At 37.2% G+C, this 26335-nt stretch overlaps 1 protein-coding gene across 7 annotated transcripts in view; it reads right to left on the bottom strand.

Moving 5' to 3' along the window:
• STRBP (spermatid perinuclear RNA binding protein) overlaps positions 1–26335 on the bottom strand; it is a 138050-nt gene that overhangs the window by 26303 nt on the left and 85412 nt on the right. For all 7 annotated transcript variants that reach the window (XR_015548916.1, XM_087419139.1, XM_087419136.1 and 4 more), the window contains 7 exons: positions 18756–18847; positions 18133–18228; positions 16890–17001; positions 16114–16211; positions 15792–15903; positions 5611–5703; positions 4983–5182 (listed from right to left, as the gene is read on the bottom strand). Coding sequence is in view for 6 of the 7 variants with exons in the window: in XM_087419139.1 (XP_087275265.1) it covers positions 4983–5182; positions 5611–5703; positions 15792–15903; positions 16114–16211; positions 16890–17001; positions 18133–18228; positions 18756–18847 (803 nt within the window). In the remaining variant the exon portion in view is untranslated. The remainder of the gene's footprint in view (positions 1–4982; positions 5183–5610; positions 5704–15791; positions 15904–16113; positions 16212–16889; positions 17002–18132; positions 18229–18755; positions 18848–26335) is intronic.

Genomic DNA, 26335 nt, shown 5'->3' with positions numbered 1-26335 from the left:
AGGAACAATTTCAGGTTTGTATTTCCATCCCTGCCTCTACAGGCCTGGTCACTTTATGGCATCCTCCAATGTTCGTTCTTTCCTCTTATATTTCTTTTTTCTTTTTTTTTTTGTGAGGAAGATTGGCCCTGAGCTAACATGTGTTGCCAATCTTCCTCTTCTTACTTGAGGAAGATTGGCCCTGAGCTAACATCTGTGCCAATCTTCCTCTATTTTGTATGTGGGACGCTGCCACAGCATGGCTTGATGAGCAGTGTACAGGTCTGCGCCCAGGATCTGAACCCGTGAACCCTGGGCCGCCCAAGTGGAGCACACGAACTTAACCACTACGCCATCAAGCCGGCCCCTCTTTTTTCTTATATTTCTATTCAATGCCTGGCATTTCTCATCTGTTTTAAAATAAAGTTTTCAGAACAGTGTGTGTGTGTTTGTGCACACACACATGCATGCATGCTTGCCTTTTAATACCTCCTTCCAGGTTATACCAATATTTATAAGCGAGTATGTTCACTAGCATTTTTTTTGTGTGTGTGAGGAAGATCAGCCCTGCGCTAACATCTGCCAATCCTCCTCTTTTTTTGCTGAGGAAGACTGGCCCTGGGCTAATATCCGTGCCCATTTTCCTCCACTTTATATGGGACGCCACCACAGCATGGCTTGCCAAGCGGTGCATTGGTGCGCGCCCAGGATCCGAACTGGCGAAACCCAGGCCGCCGCAGCGGAACACATGCACTTAACCGCTTGCGCCACCAGGCCGGCCCCTCACTAGCATTTTTATAAGCCTCTTTCAAACGGTTGATACTGCACTGTCAGTTACTAATTTAAAAGTATATATCAGAAGATAAAGAGATAGGTTCCTAAAGAGCCTTGTATTTGTTTCATATTTTGACTAATGTTTTAAGTTGCTGGAATGTAAAAGCAACATCATGTTTCTTTACAATCCCAACTATACCTAATGGGTTTCTCAAAAAAACTGTTACGGTAGCCACACAAATGAGAAGCCAGACAGCACAGCCCTTATAAACAAAGGCATCTTGTATAAAAGATTCTGACAATATAAATAAAACAGTATTACTCTAAACACAAAACGGGCATAAGTAGAACTCTTGTACCAAGAGAACTTGAAATCAATTCACCCAATTCATATGGAGAATCTGGCATTCTGTTGAACATTTCAAATCATAAATAAATTCCTCGTATTCATTGGGAGTAAAGCCAAAAACCTTTTCTAACATCTTAAGTTCTAAGAGTACTCAGGTAGTAAAATTAACACTGAGTACACTAACATCATTTGGTTATATCCTCGTCAGTATTTTATAAAGAAAACACCTTCTCCATTGAGCCCTGCAAATATGCTCTCCCTGAGAAATCTCATCTCTGAGAGAATAGTTACCAGTGTGAAATTAACACCAGCTAACACAGGGTGCAAGTCAAAAGCCAACAGTCACAAATAAATTTGATTTGTTTATTCCAATAAAAACTGAAGACATGCAGCTTTTCCCAATTTAACACAGATAGTTAAAATTGTCTAATGTAAATTATTTAACATCACTTCTCTCTGCCCTTCCTTTTCTCACATATAGGATTCATTTATTTACTTGTTATTGTAGCAACACATTTCAATGCATTTATAAATAGTTTATATAACTGATGGATAATCTCAAGGGATACAGTATACTTGCAATACAGTACAACAAAAAAATTTCAAATTAACTCATTTTCCTATGAACACGTAGTCTGATTATTAACTAGTATATGCTACAGAAGTTAAAAAAAAAAAAAAAAGTAAAGAGTTCTCAGACATCTGGAACCGAAGTTTGTTTGGAATCAATATGAAGGCCAAAAAACTGGTATACCAAAGAAAACTGCATTTCAAGTGTCTGGCAAATAAATAACTGAGCTGAAAAAAATCACAAGATGATTCCTGGAAACAAGGTGACTGGGAAATATCCAGTGTAACCAGGCCTTTTTTCTACTAGAAGCAGGTGGAGGCTGAGAAAGATGTAATACCTTCAAAGACTAGGGGCCAAGAGTGAAAAGAAAACACACTCTACCCCATGGCTCTCCACTCAGAAGAAAGTCATATTCATGGCTTCTTATGATAGAGACCTGATGGCACCAAAAACCTTTGCAGAGAGCCTTCACTTCTTGTCCCCTTCTAGCTGATCTTTTCCCCACAGTGACTTAAGATTCTTTTCATGGAATACAGCTGATTATGTCCCTAAGGGTGTCCTTTGTGAGGGACTCTAAGGAAAAAGGATTGGAAGAGGAAAGGGAAGATTGGCCACTAATCTCTACTATTTTAGGTTGCCTGCTGTTGGGCAGCCAGGCTCCTGTGGCAGGAAATGATTTTTTCTTGTTTTGTTTTGATTTGATTCTCTGCTGTGATTTGTCTTAACAGGTACAGACCCCTACCAAGCAACTGAGTAAGGAATGCAAGGATTCTTATCTAGTGGGACCTACTTTCATAAACACATGCTGGATATAAAACTCTCTTTCAAACTCATACAGAATCTGTAACATGAGTATAACCTTTACAGATGGCAATTTGGCAATATATGCCTGACATATAATAAGAACCCCAATATGTATTTAATGAATCAAAGGATCATTCAAATATGCTTTCTTCTTGACCCAGTAATTCCATCTCTAGAATTCCATATCTTTTTTTTTTTAATTTTATTTATTTATTTCCCCCCCCCAAAGCCCCAGTAGATAGTTGTATGTCATAGCTGCACAGCCTTCCAGCTGCTGTATGTGGGACACGGCCTCAGCATGGCCGGAGAAGCGGTGGGTCGGTGCGCGCCCGGGATCCGAACCCGGGCCGCCAGCAGCGGAGCGCGCACACTTAACCGCTAAGCCACAGGGCCGGCCCTAGAATTCCATATCTTAAGGGATAATCAGACTAGCTCAAAAAGATGTAAAGCAATAAACTGGAAGCATCTAAATCTAAAAGGATTAGTTGCATTATGGTAGATTGATAATAATGAAATATTAAGCCATCACTAAAAATGAGAGCAATTTTTGTGACAACTATTTAAAAAACTCATTTTTAGATGAACAAAGAAAACATGATTCTATTTAAGTATATATTTTGTATACACATTATGTAGGACCCACCATTCCTTATCTGAAACCCTTGGGGCCAAACTATTTTGAGAATTCATAATTTTTCAGAGTTTAGAAAGCTAATACAATATATTTACCACGTATTTTCCAAATCCCTAGTGGGTTCTCAGGTGCTACTCCATTTTGTGCAAAGAAACATAAAATATTCACACTAAATGGAATAATAAAGACTAAAAATAGCCCCACATCAACTCGGGTCAGATTTTCCCATCAAGTGAGTTTCTATCAAACCAAGGGAAATATTTTTCATTTTCAGTGCTTTTTGGATTTTGCAACTGCAGGTTAAAAAGAAAAAAAAAAAGGCTTGAAAAAATACACACCAAAATGTCAATGTTTATTATGAGAACTAACAGCATCTAAATTTTGTCATATGCAAAATCTGCCACCCGACTAACTCCCTCAAGCTGTACTGAACTGACACTCGCTATGAGGCCACTAGCTTATATTAAAGGCCATTAAATGAAACAACCCACAAACTGTGTCACTGCATCCTAGATGCCTTTACAGGATATCACCGTTACTCCTTTTCATGAAGACTGGCCAAGGAGAATGCCCACCTGATCTTATACCACAACACCATGACTCTCATCATCGTCTGTCTGTTCTTATGACATAGACAGTGAATTGATAACTTCACAAGCTTTTTGTGTCAGATGCTAGAGAACTTAGATCTACCTTTGTAACTCATTTTCAGAATACAGTACAGCTAAGTTACTGAACTGTATTTTTAGCCTTATTCCTGAATTCACTTGTTCCCTCATTCTTGGTTTTCTTTTTTTGCCTCATTTTAAACTCATACTACTACAACATACTTGAAGTACCTCTTTTGTAAACAAGACAGAACACAAATAATGTATTATCTTATATTTTTACAGTTTAGTTATTATTTTTCTGCATTGTTCTTATTACTACCTGACATATAATTTATTCATTTGTCTATTTGTTGTCTGTCTCCCCATCCTATCCACGCTAGAACGCAAGCTCCAGGAGGAGACTTTGTTGTCTGTTCACTGCTGTATCCTTAGTATTTAGGATAATGTTTGCATCTATATTAATAATACTTGCAAAATGGAATGATCCTGAAGACAGACCAATTATATCTTATGCCATACTGTTACATAACAGAACTTTTCTTAACGAAAACTGATCTTCAGTCTACACGATCTTTGATATTTTCGCATTTGTCTGCAAGAGGTCAAATGTACTCTTAGAGATTCCAATATTCAGGAATTTTCTGCAAACCTACAGGCATTTGGTTGGTTCCATCCTGGACTTTATTCCCTACAGAAATATTCTGAAATACAGAAAAGGCACCATGCACAAAGATAATGATCACATTTATTTATGACAGAAAAAATCTGCAAACAGCAAAATATCCAATGATAGGGAAAAGTTAAACAAACAGTAGTACAACCATATCATGTTAATCATACAGCCATTAAAATTATTTATGAAGATTTTAATAACATGGAAAAACACTGATGACAAGTTAAATGAAAAAAAATCAGAAGATAAAATTACATATACAATGTTAGCCCAATGTAAAAAAGTTAAACAAAAAAGATTCAAAGTAAATAAACCAACATACTACATATAAAGACCTGCCTCAGAGATACGCAATTGACATATTTTTTATTTCTTTACTTTTTTCTGTGTTTTCCAAATTCTGTATAATCAACACATATTATTTTACAACCAAAAAATAAAGAATTCTGTGATCAAGGGGTGACAAAAGTCTATATGCTAATGTCATGAAAATCTTGAAAAATTATGTTAATTTACTATAGGAAAATAAGCATTTATATTTACAACATAAAATAACACAGCACTGGTAAGTAAAAGAAATACTGTACCTTCACTGCTACATGAAGTTTTGCTGTTTTCTTGGACGGTCCTGAGGCTTCATATGTTGTACCATCCACATCTACAGACATTGTGAAGACTGGAGCGTGGACAGGGCCAGACTGAGATAAGAGCTTATACTGAAGCCCAGGCCTGATCTGATTTAGCCTCATTAGCGCATTCATAAGGTCTATTGCTTTACTATCCAGAACTGTTAAAGAAAGAGGAATGAGATCAGAAATTAAGTGATTTTGCTTTAATTTATGCATTTGTAGGTTCCTAGTGACCACTATAAATTTACCACGTTTCAAAACACATATACAAATTAACTTCACTTCACAAGTAATTCTAAAATTACTTCTTAAATTATTATGCTAACATCATTGTAAAGGTAATATGCATTACTATATCTATACATAAATTTTATCAATATTAACATATCTTAAGCAATGAAGCTTGGAAACAAAAGAAAGTTATTCAATCACCAGTTTTTTCTCAGTTAAGATCTATTCTTTAAAATCTAATTCAAATCAATCAAATTCTTCCCTTTTAATTTTTATTTTCCTGTCTGAGACTATAAAGTCCTTTAAAGTCCTCAGTCCTTTCTAGCTCACATCTAAGAACAAAGATTTTACACACTTTTCCTTAAGTTTCGCTTCATCTTCTTATTGGGATCTTTATCATCCCCTAATCCATCTTCAAATGGCCTCTTCAGAGCTGAAGACCCAGCACCTAAAAAAATCACGAGAGATTCATTATCAGTTAAAACAATGATTCTACTTAGTTTAGCAAATGTATCTAATACGTTCAGGAAGGAAAAATCCTAGGAATCACAAGGAACATAGGATTCTTTCATTGATCATTTAAATTACCATATTTACAATCTTGTAATAGCAAAAATTTTAAAACTGAATCTTTATGAAACAATATTCCCCTTTTTATAAATATTTATTTTCCCATTTATTCATATATACATATACAAATATCTATGCATATATTCACATCTGTGTATGCACACACAGAAAAAAGTCTGGAAAGATATATATCAAAATGTTAAAGACAGTTATCTCTGGTAGTAGGATTTATTTTCACTTATGTTTTTTCAAATATTTCTATAATTTAACATTTATTACTTGTATAAATTTTTAAAGTCCACATGTTAAATCTTATGCTTTTGGAAATCTGATTATCTCTCACACTACAAAATATTCTGTCTGCCTATTCAAATCGTATTTAAGATTTTATTTACAGTTCATCTTCTCAATGAAGTTGTCTTCAGCATTTCTCTCATCTCCACTTTCTAAAAGGATTTCCATGGTATTACAATTATAAAGTGTCACATGTGGTCTTGTGTCATTGCCTATTTCATATATAGAGATCTTGTATTTCCTTAGTGCTCTATGAAGTTCAAAGATAATTTCTCCTTGTCTTGTATCTTATAAACTATCTAACACAAGACTTAGAAACAATATAATGGCTGTGGAACAAAAACTAACTGAACTGATACTATTCTTGGATAAAGCAGCTAGTTAATAACACTGTCAGGCATAAGGCAGGAGCTTTGCTGTCCAAATAAAAAACAGAGAGAAGCTCATCAACATGTCCAAGTACTTTAAAGAACTCTGTGTCTTCAACTTAAAGAAGGTGGTTGTTGGGTTTTTCCTAAAGGAAAGTTATACTCGAGAGATTCATGCCGCAAGGTTTCGAGATACCTCCAGTGAAACCTTGTAATAATACTGACATTAACTACATATTCTCTGATTATCAAGACTTACTGTCCCTTAAGGTAAACATTCATTTCAGCATTTGCTTGAGTCAATACTTACCATTCAGGTCAATCAATCTTGATGTTCTCTTCAGAAGGCAATATCTACTTATATTTACTTAGTATTGCTTAGTATTATATTTCATTTGCATTACATAAAACTGTAAGTGTGCCACTCTCCCAGAATGTAGTCTTTAAGAGAGAAAAGTTAAAAAGCAACGATGTCTATTCCATCTCTCTCCCACTCATTAAGTTACATTAAAAGCTGCTCCCTGATTGCCTGGAAATCACAAGTGGGCTTAAACGCACAAATCTATTCTCTAAATTCTCCAGCTACATGAATAGAGTTCCAAGGATTAAGCTTCATTCTACCACCCCAGCCACTGGAAAAGACCTATAAAATCTGGGGCTAATCATAATAGTAACCTGGGGGGAAAAAATGGGCTTGCTTTATAAAAAGCAAGTCGCCTTCAACCTCAACAATATTCTAGAAATGAGAAGTGATCATCTGAGAGGCAACAATTTTAAAAAATAATATGTGAGTGTTTATCACATGCCTGGCACCGTTCTTAATACCTTACATGTATTAACTTAATCATCACAAGCACCCGATGAAGCCTGTACTTTTATCATCCACATTATAATTTCATTCATGTATTCATTCAGCTACAAATATTAATTGAGCATTTTCTATGTGCAGGACAATTTTAGATGCTGGACATATATCAGAGAACAAAACAATGTCTCAAAGAGCTTACACATTTTGGTAGAAACTAATTATAACATGTCATATGGTCCTGGGCACAATGGAAAAAATAAGAGGCTTCAGGGGGAGGAGGTATCGCTATTTTACATGTCATGCTCATCAGAAAGGTATCACTGATAAGTGACCTTTTGATGAAGACCTGAAGAAAGTAAAAGAGTGAGCTATTCAGCTATTTGAAGAAAGGACCCCAGACAGAAAACAGCAAGCACAAAGGTCTTAAGGCAGAAACATGCTAAGAAACAGCATAAAGGCCTGCATGGCTCCAGTGGCATGAACCTCAACCCTAGCTGCTACTAATTCCCCAGAGGAACTTTTACAAAATATCAAAGTTCCACTTCCAATATGAGAAAGTAAGTAAATCAAAAAAGCCTTCCCGATGAGAGCAATGAGAAAAGCTGGACAAAATGTAGAATAAATATCTATTCCTGGAAAGTAAAGAATTATAGAATCAATATCTGGGAGATAAAGAAAACCCTGCATTGGGGGCCACATTTCCCTAGGGGCATCTTCCAAATCCAGAAGAAGCCACCCAGAAAACTGAACATAGTACTTTAACAGGCAACCCAGGTATCTGGTGTCAAAAATTGAAATTCAAGGACCCCCAAGAAGGGAAGGCCTGATGAATCCCCCACATGGTGCGTTGGGCCTCTGAAATGCCTTACACGATAAGTAAGATGAAGCAGAAACAGTCTGGATCTCGCAAGGACTGGAGCCCAGCTTCAAATCATCTTAATCCCTGACTGTATTAAAATGATCCAGGATTGCCAATTCCACTAGCTATCTCCCAGAAACAAATATAAATCCTCCCTGGAGGAATATATCATTACTCAAGGCTTTAAATTCTCGACAATTTTTCATTTTAAGTCTCCAGCATTCATAATCACCAGGTACATGAGAAGACAATATACTGTGATCAAAAACCAAGAGAAGGAGCAGACAACAGAAACAGACCCAAAAGGGACCCAGATGATGGAGCTTTCAAAAACAAACTTTACTGGGCCAGCCCGGTAGCACAGTGATTGGGTTTGTGCACTCCACTTCAGCAGCCTGGGGTTCGCAGGTTTGGATGCCGGGTGCAGACCTACGTACCACTTATCAAGCCATGCTGTGGCAGGTATCCCACATATAAAAAGTAGAGGAAGATCGGCATAGATGTCAGCCCAGGGCCAATCTTCCTCAGCAAAAAGAGGAGGAATGGCAACAGAGGTTAGCTCACGGCTGATCTTCCTCACCAAAAAAAACCACGTTATTAAAAAGAATGATTAGAATGCTCAAAAAAAAAAAGACAAGAAGAAGAATTTTTGGCAGAAAATCTGAAACAATAAAAGAGCCAAAATTGCAGAAATGAAAAATATAAATTAAAAACTAATAGACCTGCACAACTATCCACAATAGAGGGGAACTGACATACCTCTCTCAGTAATTAAGAGAACAAGTAAACAAAAAATATAGTACAGGTATATAAGATTTGAACAACACAATGAACAAATGTGACCTGACATGTAAACAACATTCTGACCACCAACTGCAGAATATACATACTTTTTCAGAGCACAAATCATTTACAAAAACTTACCATGTGCTGGGCCATACGTAACTCTCAAGAAAAATCAAAGGATGGAAATCATACAAGCATATTCACAGATCTCAGATCACAGAATAAATGAGAACTCAAAAATAAAGAGATAACTAGAAAATCCTCCTTTGTCTGGAAATTAAGCAATGATATCTAAATGGCTCATGTGTCAAAGAACTGATAACAAAGGAAACTAACAAATAGTTTTAACTAAGTGATAATTAAAATACTAATGTCAAAAGAGTGTGTAATGCACATAAATCTGGGCTTAACGGAAAACTTATAATCTTCATAGTATATATGATAAAATAAGAGGCTAAAAAATATCAATAGGCTAAAAAAAAAATCAATAACGTATTCATCTATATCAAAAAGTTAAAAAAAGAACAGCAAATTAAACCCAAAGGTAGTAAGGAAGAAAAAGAAGGATAAAAGCAGAAATCAATGAAACAGAATATGAGCATACACCAGAAGATGATCAACAAAACCAAAAGTTGATTTTTTTGAAAATTCTAATAAAACTGATAACGCCACTCTAGTGAGAGTGATCAGAAAAAAAAGGAGGTATGAAATGCATAAAAGAGGATATCAATACAGACACTGCAGACAATAAAAAGAGGATCTTATACACTACTTTATTTTTAAATTTAGATGAAGTGGACAAATTCCTATAAAAACACAATTTACCAGGGGCCGGCCCCGTGGCTTAGCGGTTAAGTGTGCGCGCTCCGCTACTGGCGGCCCGGGTTTGGATCCTGGGCACGCACCAACACACCGCTTGTCCAGCCATGCTGAGGTGGCGTCCCACATACAGCAACTAGAAGGACATACAACTATGACATACAACTATCTACTGGGGCTTTGGGGAGAAAAAGGGAAAAAAAGGAGGAGGATTGGCAATAGATGTTAGCTCAGGGCTGGTCTTCCTCAGCAAAAAGAGGAGGATTGGCATGGATGTTAGCTCAGGGCTGATCTTCCTCACACACAAAAAAATTAATTAAAAAAAAACACAACTACCAAAACTCTTATAAGAAGATGATAGTCTTATGCCTATTAAGAAAATTAAATCCATAATTTAAAACCTTTCCACAAAGAAAACCGCATGCCCAAATGGCTTCCCTGATAAATTCTTACAAACACATAAGGAAGAAATAACATCAATTTTATACACGCTCTTCCAAGGAACAGAAAAAGAAGGGACATGTCCCAACTCACTTTATGAGGTCAGCATAACTTGACAAAACATTACAGCAAAGGAAAATTCCTGGTCGATCTAACATACAAAAATCTGTGTTTTTGTGACGTGTTCACAAAAATCTAAGCAAGATTGTTCATAGCAGCTTTATTTGTAAAAGCCTGGAAACAAACAAAATGATCTACAATAGGTACATGGTTAAACAAACTCTGGCTAATCCATGCCATGGAATACTACTCAGCAATAAAAACGAACAAACTATTGACACATGCAACAACTTGGATGGGCCACAAGGGTATTTACACTAAGTGAGGGGGAAAAAATCTCAGAAGCTCACATACTGTATAGCTCCATTTACATAAAATCCTTGAAGTGACAAAACTATAGAGATGGAGAAAAATTAGTGGTTTCCAGGGCTTAGGAATGGTTGAGGGGAGAATAATAGGTGTGACTGTAAAGAGGCAGCATGAGGGAGATCTTTGTGGTGATGGAATAATTCTCTATCATGATTGCAAGGGTGGTTACACAAATCTACACATGTGATAAAATGGCATAAAACATATACACACGTTGTATCAATGTCAGTTTCTTGGTTTTGATATTGTATTATAGTTACATAAGACATAACCATTACGAGAAACTGGGTGAAGGGTACATGGAACCTCTCTGTACTATCTTTGCAAGTTCCTGGTAATCTATAATTATTTTAAAATAAAAAGTTAAGGAAAAAAAAAAGAACTGCTGCTTTGTTGAGAACAGACAACAGGGGAAAGGACAGAAGTAGGAAGACCAAATAGGGAAGTTATTGTAATAATCCAAGTGAGAGATGATGGCAGCTTAGGCCAGGATGGTAGAAGTGAAAGAAATAGCTAATTTCTGGACATATTTTGAAAGTAAGACAGACAGTATTTGCTGAAGGTTTGGATATGGGTGAAAGAAAGAAAGGATTCAAGGGTGAGGGTTTTTAGCCTGAGCACATAGACGGACAGAGTTTACAATGACTAGGATGGGATAACTATGGAAAGAGCAGATTAGAGGTAGAGTAAGGACAGGAACTTGGATTTTAGATGTTTTAAGTCTGAGATATCTGTTAGACATCGATGTGGAGACACTGAGGAGGCATCTGGACATCTAGGTCTATGGAATGGAGATATGAATTTGGGAATCTTCTGTAAACAGAAGGTATTTCAAGACAAGAAACTAGGTAAGATTTCCTAAAGAGTCGGTATAAATAAAGAGAAATGGTCTGAGGACTGCGCCCTGAGATACTTTAATATTCAGAAGTCAGGAGGATGGGGAAGAACAAACAAAGACAGGTGAAGAGAGGGCAGTGGGGGTAGAAGAACCAAGAAAAAGTAATGACCTAGAAGTCAAATGAAAAGTAGTATTCCATGTCAGAAAAAGTATGTGACAATACCCAAAGTCGTTGAGGATACAGTGCAATAGGAACTTTCATACACTGCTGGTGTGAGTGAAAACTGGAATACAGAACCATTTACTAGATCATATACTAGCTTACAGTAACTTCTGGACATATACCCCAGGAGCCATGTATAAGAATGCTCATAGCGGGTCCTGCCCGGTGGCATAGCGGTTGGGTTTGCCCGCTCCACTTTAGCAGCCCAGGGTTCACAGGTTCACGTCCCAGGCGCAGACTTACGCACTGCTCATCAAGCCATGCTGTGGCAGCATCCCATATGCAAAATAGAGGAAGATGGGGACAGATGTTAGCTCAGGGCGAATCTTCCTCACACACACACAAAAAAAAGAACGCTCATAGCAACATACTGGGTGGTTGCCAAAAAAAATGAACTCAAATGTCCTTCAAAAGTAGAATGAATAAGTTGTAGTAAATTCACAATGGATACTATATAACTATTAAAATGAACAAACTACAGCTATACACAGCAACATGAATGTATCCCAAACAATCCTGGACAGAAAGAAGCCAGTCACAAAAGACTGAACTCAGCACAATTCCCTTTCTATAAAGTTCTAGGCAATACCAAATTAAATTGTTTAGGAAAGCATACACAGGTGGGAAAGCTATAAAGAAAATCAAGTTGATGATTATCAAAAAGTCAGGAATGGCAGCTCACGGGGCAGGGAGGTGATATGGAGGGATAAATAGATGGCTTCTAAGAAGCTGGTAATGTTCTGTTTCTTAACCAGGGTGGTGTTTATGTGGAATTTTTTAAATAGCACATTTTTTATACTTTTCTATAGATGTGTTGTATCTCATAACAAAATAAACATGAAAGAAAAAGTGTTCATCTGTGTCAAATGTTGCTGAAAAGTTGGCTAAGATGAGGACTGAAGACTAACTGTTGAGTGTAGTAACGTGGAGGTCATAAGAGAGACTGGTAGAGAGGTGAGGAAGAAAGCCTGATGGAATAAGTTTAAAAGAAAGTGAAGAAAAGGAGAAAGAAAGAATAGGTCACTCTTTCCAAAAGTACTGCTATAAAGGGGAGCAGAGATATGGGACTGTGTTGGGAGAGCTGTAGAATCAAGGGGGAGTTTGGTTTTGTCTTTCAAATGGGAGATATTACAGCAGGTTCCCCCCGCCCCCAAAGCCCCAGTAGATAGTTGTATGTCATAGCTGCACATCCTTCTAGTTGCTGCACGTGGGAGGCGGCCCCAGCGCAGCCGAGAAGCGGTGCGTCAGTGCGCGCCCGGGGTCCGAACCCAGGTCGCCAGCAGCAGAGCGTGCGCACCTAGCCGCTAAGCCACAGGGCCGGCCCACAGCAGGTTTTTATGCTGATGAGAATGACTCAATAGAAAGGGAGTAACGATGCTGGTGAGAAAAGAGAGAATTGCTAGAATAATGTCCATTCGTAGGCAAAAAGGGATGTCAAAATAGAAAGGTTGGTCTTAGGAGGCCAGACAGTTTATCCATAGGCAAGGGAGGGAAAGCAAAGTGCATGAGTACTTTGAGCAAATATGTCATCAGGTGAGAGAGTGAGGGGTTGGAAGAGGAAATATGAAATGAGAGAAGATGTGAAACAGTTATCTAGGAAAATTAGAGAACTCTAGAACTTATAGGAGGATCGCCAGACAACACAAACAGTCTACTTAAGGTTAATGTCTGAGACTTACAGGGAAAACAGTCAAGATGACTGTGTATTTTTTCTCCAACGATGTTCAACAACCTGGCATAGGCACAGAGCTGGATTTCAACCAGAGTTAGAATTTTGCCAGAAAGAGAGGATCAGGGAAGTGACGGTATATGCTAGGGAGTGATCATAAGATGGACCAGGGAATATAAGCAGAGAAGGGACAAAGTGAGAACACGAGGAAGGTGAGCGACCATGAAAAGTTAATAAAATCAATGGTGAGGTTCAAGAATTGGAGTAGGGGTACGAGACAGAATGATGACAAGAAGCAATTAGAAAGTGGGGTTCTTGAAAATGAGATTACAGAGAAGGTACGTAGGTACAGTTATTGAAGACAAGATCTAGGGTATGTCCACAGAATGGGTAACTGAGGTAAGGGAAAAGACAAAATATTTGTGGGAGAAGGAGTCATGGGATTAAGATGTCAGAGTTTTGAAGGAAAAAAATCATCTGAATGCATATTGAAATCACCAAGAATTACAATAATAAAGTCTAAATGCCAATGTCATGAAGCTAGGTGCTAAAAAAATGAAAGTATGAGAGAGAATGTAGTAAGGGCCTGGAGGCAATGGCCTTGGTTCCCTCATCTTATAACCAAGGCACAGAATGGCTAAGTGACTTGCCCAGGTCACGCAGCTAGTAACTGATAGGGCTCGAATGGAAACACCGACAGTCTGGTTCTATTTTAAGCTATAAACTGACAGACCAGCAGTTCCCATGAGAAAAACCTTTAAAGCTAAGAAAAAGAAATCTAAGTCACATAACAGTAGACATACTTTTACCATCTAGTGAAAGAAAAAAATACAAAACCAAGAGCTAATATGAATTCAGTGATCGAAATAAAATTTTCCATTACTAATCATAAGAACTCCTATGTATATTTCAAATTTTTATTCAATCATTCAATTTACAGTGCTTAATGTCACACAGCTATGTGAATCCCTTTCAACAATTCTTAGCTGCCATGTGAGCACCCTCTTGAAGAAAATGGCTTTCATTCCACAACTATTCATTGAGCATCGGTTTGTAATAGTGATATGGTAGGATCTGGAGGATTCCTTACCCCTGAAGAGTTTACAGTATAAGGCAGTGATTCTCAAACTTTAGTCTCAGGACCACTTTACCCTCTTAAAAAATTACTGAGCACCCAAAGCTTAGTTTTGTGGCTAATACCTATCAATATTTAGCATATTAGAAATTAAAACAAAAAATTTCCATATGAAAATATAAAAAACCATTCCATTAGCCATCAGAGTGATGATGTCATCATATGTCATATGTAGCCTCTGGAAAACTGTATACTCATGAAAGAAAGAGTGGAAAAGGCAAAAAAAAAAAAAATGCCTTAGTATTATTATGAAACAGTTTTGATCTTGTGGACTCCCTGAAAAGTCTTTAGACCCACTGGAATTCTGTTGTCTGAATAAACAGATTAGGCCATTGCATTATGTTTGTCATATAAAAATTATTAGCATAATATCAATTGTTGAGAGGTAGGTTGGGTCCCAGGTGAAGAACAACTGGTGTTAAACATCCACCTTCTAGTATAACAGGAGATGAAGGGGAAAAGAAATGGTTTTTTTGTGGCATAATAAGCAGAGTAAGTGGAGTCACGTTTAAGTATCTGCTGTATTCCAGACACTGAGTCAGGCATTTTAATCTGACAACAGCCAATGAAGTGGGGGTGATATCCCTACAGAGGAAGATGAACTAATTGCTCAAGGCCTAAAGCTAGTAAGGAGTGGGACTCTGACTGGAACCCAGGCCATACTGACCCCAAAGCCTGTACTCTTTCTGGGGAAACTCAAACCTGAGTTCAGAGAGACAAGCACAAATGGAAGATACTCCTGAATTTTCCAACATACTTTTCTCCTCTAGATTTTTGTTTTCTCTTTTTTGATTACGTGAACACTTCCAAGCATGACAGAGATCAAACTGATCAGTGACAGTGATAACGTCTCCTCCTAGCTTATGGCTTATCTCGTCTCCTTAGACCCGGGATTCTCAAAGTGTGGTCCCTAAGTCTACGCAGTAATAGAATGTGGGCCAACATAGCCAAATGAGTTCATCACTAATAAGAATAAATGATAGCAAGCTGATGTCATTGATGGGATATAAGAGAAGAAAGTCAGGAAGAAAAGCAATAAACCTTCTTATACATGGCTTAAATAAAACTAATTTTTTTAATTGAAGTATAACTGACATACAACATTATACTAATTTCAGATGTACAACACAATGATTCAATATTTGTATATATTGTGAAATGATCACCACAATAACTCTAGTTAACATCAGATTTAAAAACAATTATTAAGTTCCCTCAGCTCTAACAAGAGATGCATCCCATGACCATGTCCACCACTGACCACGTCCAACCCCAATAAAAAAACTTTTACACTCACCTTCTTTATCAGTAACTGACCACGAATATTTCTGAAAAGGCTTACTAGATGGAAGGGGGTCCATCTCTAGCACTTTATAAATCTGGCCAAAGGCTGACAGTCTGAGTGCATGCTAAAGAACAAAAGATTACCTTTATTTAAATTTCAACAGCCATTCATAAAGCCCTTAGAACATTTAGCTAAAAAGACATCCATTAAATGCTAAATTATCATGGCAAAAGTCCCTAAGAACAGGCAAGAGAAAAGTGTTTAACTAGAACAATTCAGAAAATAAAGCTATGATATTCCTCTACAAGATCACAGTGATAAGCCCATCTTCTACCTGTGCACTGTGGGTAATATCTTCCTTTTGCTGGATGGTCATATAGCTCAGAGCATCTGTAGGGTCTCGCTCACAAGGATCATGAAGACCAGGACCCCCTTTGGCAAAGGCAAAAGAAAAACACAAGTACCATTTAGAACTGAGTTTAGAATACAGTAAACGAACACAAAAGAGAGAGAGAGAAAAGAACGGAGAGAAAAAGAAAAAAAAAAACTGAGGAACTACATTAAAACTCTGCTCAATTAAATGGCGTAAAAAGGACACTCTCATTTTCTATATGTTAGCATTTAATGTCCTCATTTTACTGGAAGTCACTTGTATATCTAAGGTCAAAATTGGGTCTTACTCTGAGAATTTCAAAACAGCATGATAAATTATCCCAAATCTTTAAATTACATATGAATTACATATGGAAAATAAGATCCAATTTAATTTTTCCAAATTAAACAACCGACTACAAACAGAATGAACTTTATACATTTTGACCAAACATTTGCATTTTCAAACTCAGAGCTGTAGGCAAAGCAAATCCATAGCAGACACAATATCTTATTAGTACCTTTTATGTTAGTATATATAAAACATAATTTACAATTATTGAAAGAGTTCTATAGCACTTTTCCAACATCCAAAACATTCTAGTTGCTAAAATTCCAAGCAAAACAACTTCTATGCATCATTTTCCCATGCAGAGGACAAATGTAATACATGTTTAGAAAAATAAACTCAAATGAGATATTTCTGATTCTTCTGCCTGCAGAGTTTGAAACCCTTACCAGGAAGTAGTATTCCAGATGCCAAACACTCCATTACTCGTCTCAAGGCCTCCCCAGCGCCCAAAGGTCTATTACAAGTACCTATAGACTTTTCACATATAAGCTCTAGTGGCTAGAAGATATTAAATTACAAATTAGTACATGCACCAAGTGTTAAAAGGATTCCAGTTAAATGTGACCTGACATTTCTATCTACAATGGAGGCCAAAAAGGTAAAAGTCAATTTAACATTTAAGGCCAATTAACTTTTCCCTCTTGATTATCAACTTTTATCCCAGCCAAAGTTTTTAAATCAACCATTTTTGAGAAGATATATTTAGGAGACATTTTGTTACAAAAATTTTATTTTCGGTTACCCTGAAAGGATCAGTTAAGAAACTGTGGTCATCTAATTGGTTTAACAAAGATTTAACAAGCCTTCATATAAGTTAGTAATAGCTAATAATGAATAAACGTTCAAACCCAGCCCACCTATCACCCACTTAAGCTAGGAAGTACTCAAACCACAATAAGACTTCATTTCAGACAGCCTGCCCCAAGCACTACAATTAAAATAAACGAAGGACTAAATCTCCATATTTAATAAACTAAAAACTCATGATTCTATATCAAAGTAATAATTGCTAGATTAATTTAAAATGACCCTCTACGGCTTTGTTTTATAATGTTCTTAATCGTGGTCTTGATTAGGTCAGGCATAATAATTTCCAAATTAAGTAAGTTCTGCCATATATATTATAAATTATGCCCATAATCGGACATAATTGTTCACCTAACTTTAATTACTAATATGAACTAATTTTTAACTGTCTACACTCAAAGAGAAAGAAAAAGAGTCTATGCCTTATATTGGCATACCAGGTAATTTTTATTTTAAATGGAAGTAGCACTGAAAGAGAATGTGCCAGTCAAGGAGGCTTTCATAGGCAGGAGGTGAACAGTGCTCAACCATAAGTGCAGAGGAAAGTGCAGGAAGACATTCACTTCTAACAGGTATAGAACCTTTTTGTCAGAAAAAATATCTCAGGCTCTGTAACATGAATATGATGAGGTAGAGGAGACAAGTTATATGCACAAAAAAGAATTCATAGAAAAAGATGCTTTTTTTTTCCCAGAACAAAAATATATAATACATACCCTAGCTGACTCAGAATATAGCCATTTTACAGTAACATGTAATTTCTATAGGATTTCCTCTGACTATAGCTTCAGAATTTGCTTTTAACCATATTTAAGTACTTACCCATCCTTTTAATGGTGCCCATGTGGGGACTCTGTTGCACAAATCACGCAGGATGCGGAGGACAATTACACAGGATTTTAATCCATTTGCCCTTGCCTAAAACAAACAAAATGATTCCCAAATCCCTGTTGAAATCCATTCTTCATCTTAAGCACACTGATCATGGATAGTTCTTTCAAGTGAATACTAATTAGCCAGTCATTTGTCAGTTGTCAGGCAAACCAAAAAATCAAGTTATTAAAAGTAGTAAAACTGTGGTTTAGAAAGACAGATTTTAAATTAAAGGAACCCTATTAGTAAAATTGTTTTTATAGTCTCATGGCAACTCCATTTTGGCAACTATCTTAACTTTTAGCTTTTCTCACCCATGTTTGTATTTTATAAGTCATCGTTTGAAATTCAGAGTACTAAGCCAAAAACGATTATATGATAATTAAACATCATTAACTATAGTAGAAGCTATACTAAATTTACCTAAATTAACTCATTTACTCCTATAATTCCCCTATAAGGTAGAGAGTACCCCCATTTTATACATTACACAGAAACCATTAAGTGGCAGGTATTCCAAATGAAACCTGCACAAGGCTACAGTAACAGTAAGATAATAATGAAGAGCCAACCTGAAACCACTTGGCATGTCGAAGAGACGCCAAGGCGTTCAGGCATTTCTGCCTGTCCAATAAGTCCGGAGGATCTTTCATCGCAACCTTTTCTAATGGGAAAATGGGATAAAGAGAGACAGATACAATTTGACCAAGGGGTTTCTGTCAAATTAAGCAAACAATAAAAATAAAAAGAGCTGCATCTGAGTGAACTAATAAGACTCCCAGAAGACGGCATCATTTGGCTTTGCTGCTTTTTTTAATTACGTGCACTTTGATTACTTAAGTAGTCATCAGAACTGTTCTGTGCCCAAGTACAACAGGAGCACAAAGGCATTCATTCAGTAAACAGATCAATAACCACTGCTACACATAATCTGGGATCTTATTAAGCATGTATATAACATCACAGGGCACAAAATAGGTACGTAGCACTTCTCCGTTAGGTGGGGTGCAAAGAGTGGAAATCTAAGACCAAGAGCAATAACAACTTTTCTTTACAGAAGAGATTTTAGTCACTAATCAATTCTTAAGGAAAATTGGAGCTCTTTTATGTAATCAATTTGAGATATACTAGGAATATAGTGAGTATGGCAATTTTATTTTTTTACAACAAAATAGACTCATTAACAGAAACTACCTGACTGATGTGAACTCCTGAAGTATCACCTTGGAGATCTCTCATTATTTCTTTTCTAAACCAAAATTATTAAAACTACAAATTTGAAATACATTTCAAGTTTTATATACCTTTTTTTAAAAGGGCAGCAAAGAATACTATCTAATTACAGCTATTTAACTTGCTTTAACATTTTAAAGTTAGATTAGATGGTCCAAATCAGCAAAATTAAGAATTCAAATATGTGATTAATGACAAATATTCATATTTAATATGTCACATGATACTAAATCCAAGTTTAGACAGCCAACTGTATTTCCTCTAGGCTACTAGGAAGTGGGTTTTTAAACTTTTTGAAGACTTGGTGCATTATTTAAATACATATAACATACAAATGTTTCTTGGGGAATAACAAATGTTTCTTGGGGAATAATTCTTTGTTTGATTTAATTAAGTCAGATTCACCATTCTCTTTTAAGAACTCTTTTAGATGTAGGCGAGTCCACCAACACTTTTTCCTAGTATAATCATGACAGTCACAGACTTAGGTGTATGTTTGTGTGGGCGAATTGATACAGTGTAAACACTTTTTTTGTGTGTGTGTGTGAGGAAGATCAGCCCTGAGCTAACATCCATGCTAATCCTCCTCTTTTTGCTGAGGAAGACCGGTTCTGAGCTAACATCTATTGCCAATCCTCCTACTTTGTTTTCCCCAAAGCCCCAGTAGACAGTTGTATGTCATAGTTGCACATCCTTCTAGTTGCTCTATGTGGGACGCGGCCTCAGCATGGCCGGAGAAGCAGTGCGTAGGTACGCGCCTGGAATCTGAACCCGGGCCCGCCAGTAGCGGAGCGCGAGCACTTAACTGCTAAGCCATGGGGCCGGCCCCTGTAAATACTTTTAAATGGGAAACAAGATCACTGATACTTTTTGGTTTCCTCAGTTATTACAAGATTCTATTATGGCAAATTTACTGTATATTCTAATTGATAGATTGCCATTAACTAAAACTGAAGGCATAATGCCCAACAGAAAACAAATCTATTAGAGAAAGAACTGTGGTTCTTTTTATTGGCTGCAACACTCTAAAGGCTGAAGTGCTACGCACTTATTTTCTGACCAGGTGAGCTCTACAGCAGATATTTGCATCATTACACATTAACCTCTGCCAACAAATTCACAACACAGGGTCTCAGTTCATTATCCTCTTTTACTCATAAAACAGGAAGCCTTAAAAAGAATTACTGATGTGAATTTATTTATAAACATGAACAAATATACTATGGGTATTCACTTCATAGGTGATCTAGCTCCTGGACTTGCTTAATTCTGTCTTTGTAATGACATAAAACGTACAACTAACTCATTTGAATAGTTTACATCAAAATGTTTAACTGTGGTCAATACAAGCATCTGTGTAAAGCTCATGTATCAGATAAAACAAACTGCTGTAAATGAATGCTTAGAATCTCTTAAAAGTTAGACATGACAAAGGTTGACTGACTGCTAAGTAATGTAATCCCGAGAAAAGTTATGGACAGTACTTATTTTTTAAGACTCAATCTTTAAGAGTAAAGGCGAGCTACGTTTTATTCTATCGTCTTACCACGTAGAAGTGTCAGGAAGACGGGGGCAATGGAAGAGAGGAGTGAAGCAGAGGAAATGTGGATAGGAAAAGACAAGGCAAACCAAAACTCTTTTTGAACTTTCTGGTACTCTCGTCCAGTGGTCAAAGCTTGTAAATAATATCTTACGCTCACTGTGACACAGTTATTTTTAAACGGGAACAATGGCAAAAATATTTAGATAAATTCTTTCATCCCCAAAGTCAGATTATAACAACAAACTCTTAGTAAAAAAACAATAGAGGCATCAGCTTGCTACAGACAGTCAACATTTGGAGGCAGTAGTTTCTACTAGAAGGGGATGAAAGGGACAGGCAGTGAACAGAAGACTTGCACCGGGTTCCCTTTTACATCACCATCAGAATGGCCATGTTTCTTCATGCTCTGATAGTCAAAAAGTCAAAAGATCCAAAATGTTTTCAATATTCGTGAGGTGGGAAACAGCAAAGGAGATGTAATAATTCATCTCATTTTATCTACTCCAAAGTTTCTTATTTTAAAGCAATGTAAATTCATATGGCACTACAGTGCTACTTGTAAGCCCTGCTTGCCTGTTTCCTTTATATATTAATAATATACAGTTTTATATATTTCTATTCTTTAAGAAAAATAAACTACATAATGTGGCAATCACAGAACTGCTGCTGATAAAACACTGCTACTTCTCATAGCAGAACCTCAAGTTTAATATTTCTGTATGAACTTGAATGTAGGTGTTTCAATTTTGTGGGAAGCAAAGCTTTTCTGACAAAAAGGTATCTTGGAGTCTTTAAATAAAAAACAATGGAACTGTGAGCCATTTCATTTTTTCCTACAGTGAGCAGTAACACAGATAAGAAATAGCATGGGGCATGGGCTTGGGGAGTGACAAAAATGTCAAAAGCAAAGAAAAGCAGCTTTTAAAAATTTATTGCTCAGTAATGTGGCATCAGGGCATGAAGGTACATAAAACATTCTGAACAATGGAAGCACTGGAAAAGAAATCTCTTATGCCTAACTTTGTTTATTTGGTTAGAGGTTAGATCAGTGACCAGAAACACACCGCAGTGCAGGAAATGTTGGTCAGTTTCTCTCAATCCCTTACATGCAAGCTAACTCTCTGCTGGTTAACAAAAACACCTGTCTGCAGGTGGGGCAAGGAAAAGCCAGAACATGACTGTGTTAAATAGGAGTTATATGGCTTGAACCCGGGCTCTTCAAAGGTAAAATAATTGAGCTGGGTTATCACGAAGGCCTTGACAGTCTGTATAGCTGAGCTACTGAGTTCATGCTGACAGACTTTTCTAGCTAGCCTGAAGATATCCTGGCAGCCCCTTCTCTCAATTCCTTGAGGCTTTGTGGAGAGCAGACATTATGCTTCAAGCCACTGTCCATGCAAAACATCAGGCCACAATAATGTTAACAGGTAAATGCAGCACTCAGGTAGAACAGAGAGAGCACTAGTCTCCTCATTTACAGTAGAAATGTCACTCAGTATGACTCCTTTTCAATGCTTCAGTAGGCAGTCAGCCCCTGAAAAGATAATGGCTAAAGGTTTGCACCAAATAGTGCAGGTCTAGCCAGTGGGAAAGGCAGGAAAATAAAGCCTGCAGCATCATTATAATCCCAGCTGTGATCTCTGGACTGTGAGAATCTAATGCGTTCCACCTAGCAGGACTCACATTAGTGAACTTCTGCCAAGATGCATTAGAAATTCACACTGGCACCAATACGTGTAGAGGGACTCTTGGGCAACTTCTCTGTGAACCCCTGAAAATCTACCCCAATACTGAGGACAGAGGTTTGTCTTAGCCTCAAGAGTCTCTGTAGTTTCCCTATCCACCTGGTTTTAAATTGCATTGTAAATATAATAATTAGCTGATTTATTACCCTCATAGCAAATATACTTCTGGTTTAAAATAATAAGCACCAAAAGAAGCTGAGAGGATGTGCTGCTCAGAACAACTAAATCAGCTAAAATGCTCCTACACTCATCCTAGACAGTAATGGGAGATGGACAGCACAGTGGACTTAGAGGAGCTGGGTAAAATGTGGGACTTCCCTCATTTATAAAACAGAAATTATCTACCTCATAGGGCTGCTGTGAGGATTAAAATAAATCATATATGAGAAAGTACTTAAACATGGTAAGTTATAAAATACCCTAACAAAGCTCAATCTTCAATATATATTGCTTGAATTCTGAGATGCCCATGGTTAATGCCTGTCCTATTTAATCAGACAATATGCTGGCTATGAAAATTTATCTAACAGACTTTTTTTTTTGACTGCCTATTATGTATTAGGTACCATTCCAGGTGTTAAGGATAAAGGAAAAGGGTAAAGAAAAAGAGACAACTGCCCTCAATGAATCATAAGCTATTTAATAAACCAGCTCATTAGTAGCACTGCAGCAAATACAGTATACTGATTCCAATAGGACACTTCAATGGGTGTTGAAGAGTTTAACTGTGTTTAGGTTCAGTTCTTTGGACCTATCATGACCTCACTGTGAACTTAAGGCAGTTTGAATAGATGAGTTTGCACTGTGAATCTTTTTAGTAAGCCGAGTAACTACCATTACTTACTGAGCAACTACTTTGTGCTGGGTATTGTACAGGTCATATTATACAAATTCTCTCATTTAACCTCAAACAAACTTCTAAGGTATTTATTATTCATATTTTAAATATGAAGAAACCTGTCCAAGGTCACACAGCAATAGTAACTAATGGGGTGAAGAATCAAGCACTTGGCTGCCAGGCACCAAGGTCTCTGGTTTTTCTCCTATGTCTTCTTTAGCAGGAAGCAGGCAGTAATGGGGAATGGTTATTCTCCAGGGCCTTCAAGTGAAGGGTTAGAATATGCAAAGAAGACTGACAGCACAGGAGGAATCTCACCTGTGAAATAGTAAACAATGCTAGAGAGATTTAGCATGTACTCTGGCCATTGAAAATGTAAACAGTGACTTGAAACAACTAGTTGGACAGATCCACTTATGCAGAGACAGCCCCGAGAGAGAAGTCTGAGGCTCTCACCTGCCCCAGTTCTCTGGTTCTGCCTGCTCTCAATCACACTTTTTCCCTTTTTCAGATTCTACCCAAATATATGGCAAGTGAAGAGTGGGAAGAGAAAGATGTGAGGTGTATATGCATTGTGAACAGTCTGTTTTGTGGGGAGAGAAGAAGCTGAGATTCTACAGGAAAATGTTTCCTCGAAAAAAGTTACGATGCATATTCTTTTAAACTTTGAGAAAGAAAATAAGTGGAGGTTTCTAAAAAGGGATGTCTCAGTTTTAGAAATTCCTGGAACCCAAATGATCTTGTGCTTTCACCCCATGCAGCTGAAAAGAACTGCTTTAAGGGGGGAAGAGCTGTCTAGAGTGAGGACACAAGTCCTGGAGAATTGTACAGCCCAGGTCTCAAATGCTCAGTTACGCTGGATGCTCAGATTTGCCCAGGAATACACAAAACTGCTGGCGCAGATCAAAAAGCTGTCTTGGAGGGGCCGGCCGGGTGGCACAAGCAGTTAAGTGCGCGCGCGCCGCTGTGGCAGCCCGGGGTTCGCCGGTTTGGATCCCGGGCGCGCACCAACACACTGCTTGGCAAGCCATGCTGTGGCGGCGTCCCATATAAAGTAGAGGAAGATGGGCACGGATGTTAGCCCAGGGCCAGTCTTCCTTGGCAAAAAAAAAAAGAGGAGGATTGGCAGATGTTAGCTCAGGGCTGATCTCCTCACAAAAAAAAAAAAACTGTCTTTGACAAAGCCCAGTTTAGACAAAAGGAGCAAATTATAAAAGATAACAAGTGAGTCAACAGGGCTGGGAGGTTAAGGACAATAGCAAAGCAACTCTTTCTGCCACTCAAAAGGAGAGGAAGTACCATGTAAAATATTAGATCCAAGTTGATTCTTTCCCTTACTTGATCCCACACTATCATGTTAACATCAGCTGATGAGATTCAGCTCATAAAGAGGTCTTCAGATCCTTAAGTAACCCAAACACCTTGAACAGAGACTATGACTCTCCTACTTGACTACAAATTCCATTCTATAAAAACCAGTCTTCTAGTAAGGGTGCAATACACTAAGAATCAGTTTTCAGCTTCTCTGAACAGAAATTAAAATTATAAAGGCAACACACTAAGCTTAAGGGTATCACCGAAAACTATGACAAAATCCCACCTAAGTACACAAAGCCACAGGAAAAAAAGACGCCTGATATTCTGTTAATACTTGCAAAGAAGTAATGGAAGAGATGCCTACAGCTACAAGCAAACATATAATTAACCTAGTCTTTGGCAACTTCAGTCTTTTTCTCATCTCTCTACATTCAAATAATCTTTTAATAATATCTATGATTATAACTATACTTAGAAATGGTTGATTTTACACTAGAGGGTCAAGTAGAACACAGCTTACCAGAATTAACAGAATTATCTTGATACTTCAGAAATCATTTTATAGTTCTACAGTTAATGGTGAACTGTAAAGCTGTTAAAAAAATTAAGCCATTTAACATTGGTTCTGCAGAGGTGTTAGAGATACTAAATACAGAAAAAGAAAAGTATAGGCATAAACCCAATTATGGATTGAATGCACTTTAATTTTAAAATATGACTCATAAATTTGTCTACTTTATATCTGCTGGATATGGTATAGCTGATTTTAGTTACCCCAAAAAACTTTTTTTAAAAGGAGTCTATCACTTTTACTTAAAGAGATCCTATGAGTCATGTCTGCCAAAACTCGAAGTTCTAACGTCAGTGGTAAATGTGTATTTTTCTACCTTTATCATCAACTTGAAATAAATTAAGAAACTGACCAATATTTCTTACTGCACTGGTATTTCAGGTAAGGGAGTAAGCAATGGGACTTGTTGAACATCTAGTGATGAAAAAAACAGCAACAGGGAGTCCTCGAGTCCCCACTGGACCAGATAGGCTGCACTGCCGCTAAACTGTCATGACAGAGAGGTGCCAGTTGGTCAAAGGTCTGACACAGGAGAAATATCACATGACAAGTTTGTAGGGACAGAACTGAGAGGCAGAAACAAGCTAACTTGACAGGATAAAAACAACAGGAAAAGAAGCCCAGCTCCATCATTACTTCTCAAAACTGAATAGATTTCTCACTCTACTTTTATAAGGATGACATTGCCATACAGGAATTCTTTTTAACTTCAGAAGAAAGTTAGTTTAAAGCACGATTCCCACATATATCATATTCAGAATGTTAACAGGATCACAAACCTAGAAAAAAATTTACTAAAGATTATTTACTAAAAAAAAAAAATAAATCCTTCAATTTATCTCTCTTATATTATAAAATACATTTACACATGGGCAATTAGGTAAAACATAAATCTTACAAGGTTA

The sequence above is a fragment of the Ceratotherium simum genome, chromosome 29, assembly GCF_057802395.1.
Source record: "Ceratotherium simum simum isolate JZ-2026a chromosome 29, ASM5780239v1, whole genome shotgun sequence".
In the NCBI taxonomy this organism is placed as follows: domain Eukaryota; kingdom Metazoa; phylum Chordata; class Mammalia; order Perissodactyla; family Rhinocerotidae; genus Ceratotherium; species Ceratotherium simum.
This window is presented reverse-complemented; position numbering and strand designations above follow the sequence as displayed.